We start from the raw sequence: 10,885 nt of genomic DNA, 5'->3' as shown, positions 1-10,885 counted from the left end.
TTGTGGTAGTAGTAGTAGTCGTTATATCAATAGTAGTTGTAGTATCGATTGTATTTGTTGTCGGTGGAAGTGTAGTTGTTGTTGGACTATCAGTTGTAGTTGTTTGTAAAGTAGTAGTGGTTGTGTCAGGAGTTGTTGTTGTATTTGCAGTAGTTGTTGTTGTCGTCGATACTTGTGTAGTTGTCGGTGGAAGTGTAGTAGTTGTTGGAATATTTGTAGTAGTTGTTTGCAAAGCAGTTGTTGTTGTATCTGCCATAGTTGTTGTCGATGAATGTGTAGTTGTTGTTTTATCAACGGTTGTTGTTGTCGATGGAAGTGTAGTAGTTGTTGTTTTAGATGATGATGTCGTATCAACAGTGGTTGTTGTCGGAGGAGCTGTAGTTGTTTGTTGAGTAGTAGTCGTTGTATAAGAAGTAGTTGTTGATGTTGTAGCAGCTGTAGTAGTTGTTGAATCAGGAATATCTGTTGTAGTTGTTGTACTAGGGGTTGTTGTTGTATCTCCTACAGTTGTTGTCGATGCAAGTGTAGTTGTTGTTGCATCAACAGTGGTTGTTGTCGGAGAAAGTGTAGTTGTTTGCAGAGTAGTAGTCGTTGCATAAGGAGTAGTTGTTGGTGTTGTAGCCGCTGTAGTTGTTGTCAGTGCAACTGTAGTAGTTGTTGAATCAACAGTTGTTGTTGTCGATGGAAGCGTAGGAGTTGTTGTTGGAGGAAGTGTAGTTGTTTGCAGAGTAGTAGTCGTTGTTGATGTTGTAGCGGCTGTAGTTGTTGTCGGTGCAAGTGTAGTAGTTGTTGAATCAGGAACATCTGTTGTAGTTGTTGTACCAGAGGTTGTTGTGGTTGTATCTGCTACAGTTGTTGTCGATGCAAGTGTAGTTGTTGTTGCATCAATAGTTGTTGTTGTTGTGGATGGAAGCGTAGTAGTTGTTGTTGGAGGAAGTGTAGTTGTTTGCAGAGTAGTAGTCATTGTAGAAGGAGTACTTTTTGATGTTGTAGCGGCAGTAGTTGTTGTCGATGCAGTTGTGGTAGTTGTTGAATCAAGAATATCTGTTGTTGTTGTTTTCAAAATAGTAGTAGTAGTAGTAGTAGCAGTAGTAGTAGAGCTAGGAGTAGTAGTTCTATCTGTAGTAGTTGTTGCTCTAGATGATGATGTTGTATCTGCAGTAGTTGTTGTCGATGCAAGTGTAGTAGTTGTTGAAACCGGAATATCTGTAGTTGTTGTTTGCAAAGTAGACGTAGTAGTATTAGTTGTCGTGCTAGTTGTTATATCGGCGACAGTCGTTGTAGTGGTAGTGTTGAATGTACGCTCGGGGGTTGTTGCAGTCGTTACCGTTGTTCTATGCCTAGTTGTTTTGCGTGACGAACAAGGTACTTTTGTTTTGCAAAAGCAGGTCCTTCGCTTAGTTGCTTTAGGATATCTTGACGTAGTTACACAAGGTCTGGAACACCATGACGAATGCACTTCTACAAACTTTTTACAGTGACTCTGAGGAATACACTTTCCCTGGTATTTAACATACCCTGGCCGACAAACACACGATGATTTGAATATATTTCGATTGAATTGCATAGAACAGTCATTGTCGCAGGTTTTTTCACAAACTAATGAATTGGTCACCAGAATTTCATTGTCATCACATTTCCCTGAAACAAAATATCTGTTAATCGATAGATAAATTTATCTGTTGTCTATATACTTACGAGAGTAAATCGGCATGAACCAAATGAGCACAAACGGTAACACTATGTATATTTTTATTACCATGCTTGAGGACCGATTTTGTACTAAAGACGCCGCGCGACTCAAACGTTTTTTTTATATTATGTTAAATGCACCACGAAAATGTGCAGTGAGTTATCACAGCGAAGCACACAAATTAGTTCACTTTGTCACGCGCAATTAGGATGTTTTCAAATTCGCACAACTGATTCAATAGTCTGGTGGCAACGTCATATTATATTTGGGCACTGTATGAACTCAAGGTGACGTGACCTATCGAGCCAAAAAACGGAAAGTATTCGCACTACACTTCGTTGCGGAGCTTAACCATCCATTGTAACCCAAAATTTTAACGGGTTCGATTCTTAGCGCACAGAGCATCTGCATGGCTAGTATCAGTGCAAAAATCCTTTAAACATATTACACGTTTTATGCACTGAACCACCATGATCGTATCCAGCAATCTCTAATAAAATGTATTTCTCAATTCACAGGTATAATGATATAGTATGCTTAAAATATTTTGTCTGAATAACACAGCCGAAGCATGTTTTAATCGCTTGTGCAGTTGCACTTATTTCTTAGAAATTGAACCCGAATAAGATTAGTGCATCACGTCTAGTCACTCTGAATACTAGTTTTGTGCTTCCAATGTTGATTTCATAAGGCGTTGCACAATGGTTTGAATTGATAAAAACATGAACTTAATTCACAACGGAACAACCGTTGATCCGATACACATAGTTTCTTCGGAAAACTCTTTCACAAAAATATAGTTCGTGATTTGATCAAACTCAAAAATTACTCACTATGATAGAAGTTAATTGCAACTACTTTTTTCTCTTAAGATGTCTTTCATAAAGTTTTAGCATTTTTGACGAGAAAAAACTTTGCTGAAAAAACTATTAGTCTAACACTAAAAGTTTTAGACTTTAATTTAACATATTTTGAATTGATGTATCGACGGGATAATTATGTTCTAGTAGCAAACATTGTACTTGTCTTGAATTTTTTTGTCTCTTCTCGGAACAATTTATAAGTTTGACAGCAGTAATATTTGTTAATCCACCTTGCAGTGAACATGTTTACATCAATATTCGTTTGGATGGATCGTTTTCAATTGATTTTTTAGGATTTCCTAAATTCATAAAGTACTTTATTTTTGGTACAATGTTTCATTATTTTTTAGCAAAAATTTTAATATTACAAATGAATTTTGAAAAAATGATTTAATATATTTATCAAAATCAAAAAATAAATGAGAAATTGAGCGTATTCTGTCCCGACCGTCTCGGAATAGACTTCCATGGTGCCAGCTACCGAGAAAAAAAAATGGAATTTTGCTTTGAAACACTCTCGAGCTTTATTATGCTTTTTTGTAAATTTTTTATTTGAAATATTAGAATCCTTTAACATGAGGCAAAACTTTTTGTTTAATCGTTCTGAACAATTGCTTAAAGTAACGGATAATCAAGATTAAAATACTATTTAGTCGGGATATTAGTCACTAAAGACAGAAATTTTTATACGCAATAAATACTGCGAATTTTTTGCACAGTCTGTTTCCCGCTGTGCACACACACAAATAAACCCAATATATGAAAACCAGTGATGCCACGAATGCAGATTTGTCTCTGAATTTACAAATGTCTAATTAAAGTTGCAGACATTTATGCATCCTAAGATTTTTAATGTATTTTACTTATTTTTGAAATTTACATCTTTCGAGCATTTGACTTTAATTTTATCTCGCTAATAAGCGACTTTTTTCCACTCACTGCTACTTAACCAGTTTGTTGGCATAAACTTTTTAAAACCGGCTTTAAAAATTTACACTGAAAATTCTTTTCTGAGGAATGTGAATTAATCTGAGTAGTTCAATCAAGAGAGAAAACTCTGTGAAAATAAAAATGGTTCTATCCCTCATGAAAATGAATAAAATTTCAGATGTACACGCAGAGAAATTGAGCATGTTTAAAATAACAAAACAAATAAGATATTATTTATATTAAAAAAAAACAGGGCTTGACTGCGATATGTGAAGAACTCGATCGTGTAGCAACGGGAATGACGAAACGATCAAATATCTTAAAAATTTCAAAATTAAAGATAATTGTTTTTTTAGAAATTGTTTAGCTAATTTAAATCGAAATAAAAGTAGTATAAAATATAACCTTGTAAACTAGTTTGAAAGAAATCATTTTATTCTTGAAAACAAACAAAATGTATGATTTCAACAAACAATAGCGTTAGTTGAAATAGCTAAATTTTAGGTAATTTATTTCAACTGGAATGATTGTGATTTTAAAGCGCAAGAATTCTCAACTTAATCTATAGTTCGTTCATTCATAACAATTTTTTCAACTTGTATTCACTGTGAAATTGTTTGTCAAGAAATTGACAGGAACGCACAACTGAAATATTTGTTGTTTTTATCAAAATGTCGTTTGACACAAACTAACATACTGAGTAAGAATGATTATCATGTTTTGTAGTTTCAAGCAGCAATGTTTTCTATATCAAACCAGATTTTCTTTCGTCACTATTTTAACAATATATATATATATATATATATATATATATATATATATATATATATATATATATATATATATATATATATATATATATATATATATATATATACATATATATATATATATATATATATATATATATATATATATATATATATATATATATATATATATATATATATATATATATATATATATATATATATATATATATATATATATATATATATATATATTTTCACTATTTTTTGCCTGTACGATTTTGGTTGAATGGATCTACATGTGCATCACGTCTTTGTCGAAGAAGAAACTTTACCTACACAACAACTTTCGAACATACTACAAACTGTAGTATTTACTACATTTTTCGGTAGGTAGCTTCAGAGGTTCCTACTCGTAATTATAGTAATATGGTGAAGTATAAAAATTGGAAAAGGTTTCAAATCGATTTTAAAACAGTTGTAACTGTTTTGCAATGAACACTAACTTCATGGCTTCCTAGTAGTTTAATATTGAACCCTAAGGTGGCATTAATAGTGCAACATAAACTACTAATACACTGATGAGTCGCAGATAAAAATTATAAAAAAGTAGTCAAAGCACAATTGAATGAATTCGAAAACAATATCTTTGTTTCGGCTCTAACAAGTAATATCGAAGAAAAGTACACTGAGGTTTTTATGCGTTTTAAGTGTTTTTTTACGCTGATACCCAATATAACCCTGTTTTTTACGCAGATGTCCGAAGTTACGCAATTTTTACGCGTATTTTAGAAGTTACGCGGTTTTCTTGTTTTGTCTTAGAAATGCATGTAACGTCGAGATCTGGTGTTATCCCGAAATTTTTTTAAGTAAACTTTCTGACACTGACATAGTTTTTGAGATTATACCAGATTTCGACGTTTAATGCATTTCTAAGACATTCGGCATCAACAAAATTTCGATTTCGGAAATCTCAAAATCCCAAAGTTCTCAATGTTCTCAAAAAAAACTTTTTTGAGATTACACCTGATCTTGACGTTTCATGTCTTTTTTAAGAATTCATAAATAAATTCTTATTTTGCGGTTTTTTTCAACGCGGATTTTCGAAGTTACACAGTTTTTACCTTTTTTTTTATAAATATAAAAAATAGGAATAGAATTCTCTCAAACGTTAGAAAAATTTTCCGATGCCCGGAGGACCGAGTGTCTTATACCAATCGATTCAGCTCGACGAACTGAGCAAATGTCCGTGTATGTATGTGTGTTGTCAACAAAGAGGTCGAGATCTCAGAGATGACTGGATAGATTTTGATCAAACAAGTTGCGAATGAAAGATCTCCCCGTAACCCTAAATGCTATTGAATGGTTTTGGATGAATCGGATGTATACTTTTTGAGTTATACGAAGTTTTATGTCAAAACTTTTAGTTTTTTGATAATATCTGTCACAATTGACCTTGAAAACAGAATATGTTTTTACACTGAGGTTCTGCATGGTAATAGCTATTCAACAAGCCATAGATTGTTGAAGTCCGTCTATTTTTAAAGGAGGTATCTATATTTTTGTGTAAGCGATTTTTCTCATTATTCCTGTACTAGGAGTTTTGAGCGCTGTATGATAAAGCAATGCTTGGGAGCAACGTAAAACACGATTTTGTATACTGTTACATACAATTGCTTCTGAGTACCAAAAAGACTCTGTACAGGATCCTTTTTCATGACATTTTGCCTCGGACCGATTTTAGCACGGTTCGTTTTAAGCAACATAATCGCTCGAATATGACATATGTAAACCAAATGATGGCAGCATTTTCGTGTTGAAAGCAATTCCATAATTATATTGATTTAAACTACTTACAGTAATAAATACTGGAAGAACATAATACCAAGACACCATTCGAATCAGTTCGTCGAGATCAGCAAATGCGTATGTGATAAATAATTCCACTCAATTTTCTCGGAGATGGCTCACCGTTTTCTACAAACTCAGATTTATATGAAGAGTCGTATACTCCAAAACAAGGTTCCTGAATTACATTTGGATCCGGCTTTTGGTTCCGGAACCACAGGATGATATGTGAAACGAAATTAAAATAATGTAGCTCATTTTTCCCGTAGATGGCGTAGATTCAAATGAAATCTAAGAACCATCTAAGATTCGAATAAAAGATCTTAAGATCGTAAAACATCTTGCTGTTTAGTCAAATTCTACTTTTTGTTTAGGAGATACACTGGTTTTAGAATAAATATGTCCATTTTACATAAATTAATCAGGTTTATTGGGTTTGCAGATATTTTACCGAATTTTCAACAGCTGAACGTTCGGTAATCAGTACGGTGATTGAATTGATTACCAATCGTATGGTAGTTGCTGAACTGTCAAACAACTACCGTAAACTGCAAATCAAATGGTTCTAATGCCCCGTTTACACTTCTGCTGGCTGCCAGCATACAACGTATTGTTCGATAATGATTTGTTTGTTTGTTTTCCTTTGGTTTAAATTCTGGATTTCCAGATTTCAAAATTTCAACCTGTTGCGGCTATGGTTTTATTCTACGAAAAAAGGGTCAAATGTTCCGGCTGACCGGAATTATGAGCGCCTTCCAAAACACTGCACAATCCGTCGAGTTAACAAGTAATTACCCTCGAACGATTTGTGTAGGCATCAAGTGAACAAGTGATACAAAATTATTTTATGCCTATAAGTAAACGAAAAGCTTTTAGTGGTTCTAATGTTTTTAAAACTTTAGCACCTGTACCTCAATCCATTAACGATTTTTTTTTTCATTTGGTTAATAAAAAGACACTTACTGAAAATTTTAATAACTGTTTGACAGTTCGTTTCATTACAATCAGTTTTCACAGAAGTTCGGTTATTGAAAGATAATTTTACCATACGGACAGTATGGTTTTTACCGTACTCGGCGACTATTCAGATTCACCGTATGAAATTCTGCAATGAAAATTTACGTAAAACTGATCGTCCGGTAAACATTTACATAACTATTGTAAAATAAAACTCATGTACCGAAATATCGGTCATTTATATAGATTACCGAAATTTGTCGTCAAAAATATTACCGAACAAAGGAATTTAATCTTAGTGTGTATACAGCCTGAAAGCTGTTTTTTTTTTAAAAAAGACGTGATTCATAAGCTCACCAAATTCTTTGGAACAACTCAAAAGCGGATTGTTCATCTCTAGTTCAAATACTACTGACTAAAACTCATAAAAAAACACGTCGGCTGTAATTCGATGTTAATATTTCGTCAATTCATATTCGCTAAAGCAAAGTTTTGATAATACATTTCTTCTGTGGAATTTGACCATTCCTTTTCATCAGACTTCGCTGCCGATTCTTACGGCGTTTTCGATTAAAGTAAAACGCAATCTAGTTCCGACTCCAATAGCAATCAAATGTATGAATTTGAAAGCAATTGGAGTTGGAACTGTATTAGGTTTGGCTTCAAGTGGAAACGACATAAGTGTGCCGTTGCATGGCTTGTGCTACGACTCTACTGACGCCAACAATCTTTCCGGTCATGTTTCGGACATACGATAATTATATTGTAAGTCCAGTACTTTACTCGTTGATTTCCAATAAATGAAATTAATAAATTATAGATGAATACGAAAGGTGTGGAAAACAGCTTTCAACAAAACTGATTGACTAACGAAAAATAGAGATTTATTCACTATCTTTACGTTTCGTCTTAGACTCGTCAGTGCAGAGCAGTTCAAATTGAAGGTTAACCCCTAAATGACCATCTAAATCGGCCAGTATTAGCAGAAACTTGTTTTCATTCGGCACGTCAGGAAAGACTTAGCACTTCGGTGCTTATTACAAGTGTGTTGCAAATAGCAATAACTTTACGTCTGCTTAGCGGTTAAAATTGAACTGTTTAAGTTCGCAGTAAGGCAGTTCAATTTGAACTGCTCTGCACTGACGAGTCTAAGACGAAACGTAAAGATAGTGAAATTGGTTATGTGCCCTAGCACAAAATAAGGTTAACCCCTAAATGAGAGATTTATTGCCGTTTCGATGAAATGTGACGTACAAAACATAAAAAAGCTTCGAAGCGATAAAAGTAAGATCAAATAAAGTCTAATTTTGTCGCCTCTCACAACAAAAAAAAAGAAGGTTCCAATGCTACCAATTCTTCTCGTAACCCGTCTGCTTAGAAAGTCATCTCACAGTTAACATATATTGAGCTACAGAATTCAAAAGATTGCCTACGCGGCACATACAGTATAGGATGATTATTCCTTGTGATGACAATAAATTATTCACATTCTTGTTCAATACCACAAATCGCAACCAAAAAATTACTCGAAGCTGACATTTTCATCAAGTTTCAATTCACATTTATCATTTTTATCACTGTCAAGAAAAGCTCGTGCACCTAAAAATGCTTCAAAATGTTGACCTTCTTCTTAGACACATTTCGCCGATTAAGCTTAACGTAACTGTTAACCCATCTTGCAAAACTAGCTAGATGTGAGGTAATAGGTTTACGGTTTCAAATTCATCACAATTCGGTAAACCGAGTCATCTATTAGCTCGACACTCGACGATAGTGCCGCGAAATTGGACATCCAAGACGAATATTTGAACACGTTTGTTCTTTGCATAACGCCAACACTAATAGAAACCACCGAAGAAATGTGACTTCCTGATGCTCGGAATACCGGCGAAACACGGAAGAATGATAAAAACAGAATTGATTAGCCACTTACTGTTATAGTGGAGTTTCTTGTGTGAGAATGTGCCGTAGTGAACTTCCAAGCATCCGATAAAAGCGACGAGAAGGACGTACATGTCGGAATCGAAAACATTGCTTTCGAACGACAAATCTTGGCATAAATTTTATTTAAAGAAACGATTGTCGGTCATTGCTAAACGAATGGCTTAGAATAATGGCGGTGTCAGGTAATTATATATTAGTCATGGCGTTGATGTCCATGTACGTTTCCGGCGTCATTTCGGTCGGTCCACCTGTTATAGTTCCCTGTGGTGAGTTTTGGACAAATGCTAAACCATAAACAATATCAGTAACTATAACTAATTCATTTATCGAAGGACAATGTCCACCAAACGAAGTTCTCCGACAAAGTCCACCGTCCTGCGAACCGACCTGCTATGAGGATTGCCAACATACTCCCCGCTTGTGCCCACATGTACACAAACCCTCGTGTGTCTGTAAGCCTGGATACGTCCGTAATAATGGTGTTTGCATTCCCAGAAATCAGTGCTTCGGTGGTACAATAGACAGGCGCGGATATGAAGAATCTAACGAAAGTATGTTCATTTATTGTTGTACCACGTTTGTGAGTATGCCATATTTTATCTTCGTTCTTTTTCCACCAGGATTCTGCCACGCGAATGAAGACTTGTTACGTAGTCCGCCATGTTGTGAGCCAACATGTTTTGATGATTGCAGCAACAGAATCTGTCCTCTGGTTTTCGTCGACAAACCAACTTGTGTATGCAAAACCGGTCTGGTGCGTCACAACGGAATGTGCATAAGCCCGCGCAAGTGTCCATCTGGGAAACGAAGACATCCGAATCACGAACGTTCCGAGTTTGCTCCAAGACCTGAGAGTTCACACAAGGACATCTCTTCACATACTAATTCGCGTGACAACAATGATCACTATGATCACTACGATCACTATGAAGGTAGTGCAGGGAACGGTGCAGGGAACGGCGCAAGAAACGGTGCAGGGAACGGCGCATGGAACGGTGCAGGGAACGGCGCAGGGAACGACGCAGATAATGACGGCCAGGTATCCAATTCTAACATTGGATTCAAGGATCCTCCAACAGCCTGCGAGAAGTGCTTAGTGTGCAGTCATGCGACATCGCGACCGAATACCTCCCGAAATAATCAAGCTTCCAATGGAAACTCATTCCAAAGCCCAGCATCTAGCCAACAACAACTGACTGCATCAGGGCGGCAATCACTACTACCGACTGCTCCACCGCAGTACAAACATGGAAATAGGTGCAATGGATGTTTACCTCCGCCACCGGTAGCGAAACCGCATCCATGCGGTGCTTGTAACAAAAATAAATTTTAGGATGATTATTCAGTTAAATAGTATAGGTAATTTTATGTATTAACCATTAAATATGTTGAAAATAAAATGTTATTGATGCAAAGTTTGTTGTATTTGTGCTAAACCTGGGAGCGAATTTACAGTAGGTCCCGGACCTTCGCAATACTAACCAAATTCGTTCCGTACCGTATACCGCTCAATAAAAGAATAGGACATCCACAATTGGCTCCAAGTGAATTTTTCAACTGTTAGAATGCTTACCTGACCTGGAAGCTGAGACCCCCTTATCCTATTCCACAAATATGGCGGGCTATACACCTCCATATAACGTTTGCAATAAATGGAATTTTTTCGGATGGTGATGAAAAAAAGCTAAGACAGATTTTTGCTTTTGATTAATTTCCCATGGAATTATTTATGCTTACTTGCAAAAAAATGCCATGGTGGTTAAACATATGCGTGTAAGCATATTCTTAAGATCTTCCTTCGTTTTATTTATTAATTCCTCCTCAGTTCTCGCGACGAAATTGTTGGAGTAGATCTTACGCTTTAGGTTGGCCCAGAAATTCTAGATGGGACGTAGCTGGAG

General features: G+C 35.5%; 2 protein-coding genes across 2 annotated transcripts in view; one reads left to right on the top strand and one right to left on the bottom strand.

Moving 5' to 3' along the window:
* Positions 1 to 9,055, bottom strand: part of LOC131434203 (mucin-2-like) — a 17,642-nt gene extending 8,587 nt beyond the window's left edge. The window contains exons 1-3 of the mRNA XM_058600858.1: positions 8,974 to 9,055; positions 1,087 to 1,206; positions 1 to 1,044 (exon numbers count right to left, since the gene is read on the bottom strand). The exon at positions 1 to 1,044 is cut by the window's left edge and continues 96 nt beyond it. Coding sequence (XP_058456841.1) covers positions 1 to 1,044; positions 1,087 to 1,206; positions 8,974 to 9,055 — 1,246 coding nt within the window. The remainder of the gene's footprint in view (positions 1,045 to 1,086; positions 1,207 to 8,973) is intronic.
* On the top strand, positions 9,039 to 10,317 carry LOC131434202 (uncharacterized). The gene is made up of 3 exons (XM_058600857.1): positions 9,039 to 9,250; positions 9,317 to 9,535; positions 9,605 to 10,317. Exons 1-3 carry the CDS (start codon positions 9,154 to 9,156, stop codon positions 10,315 to 10,317), a joined length of 1,029 nt encoding a protein of 342 aa, XP_058456840.1. The 5' UTR covers positions 9,039 to 9,153.
* Positions 10,318 to 10,885: the final 568 nt, after the last annotated feature.

Source organism: Malaya genurostris, chromosome 3 (genome assembly GCF_030247185.1).
Source record: "Malaya genurostris strain Urasoe2022 chromosome 3, Malgen_1.1, whole genome shotgun sequence".
NCBI classification, from domain to species: Eukaryota; Metazoa; Arthropoda; class Insecta; order Diptera; family Culicidae; genus Malaya; species Malaya genurostris.
The sequence above is the reverse complement of the archived record's forward strand: the minus strand, read 5'-3'. Positions and strand labels throughout refer to the sequence as shown.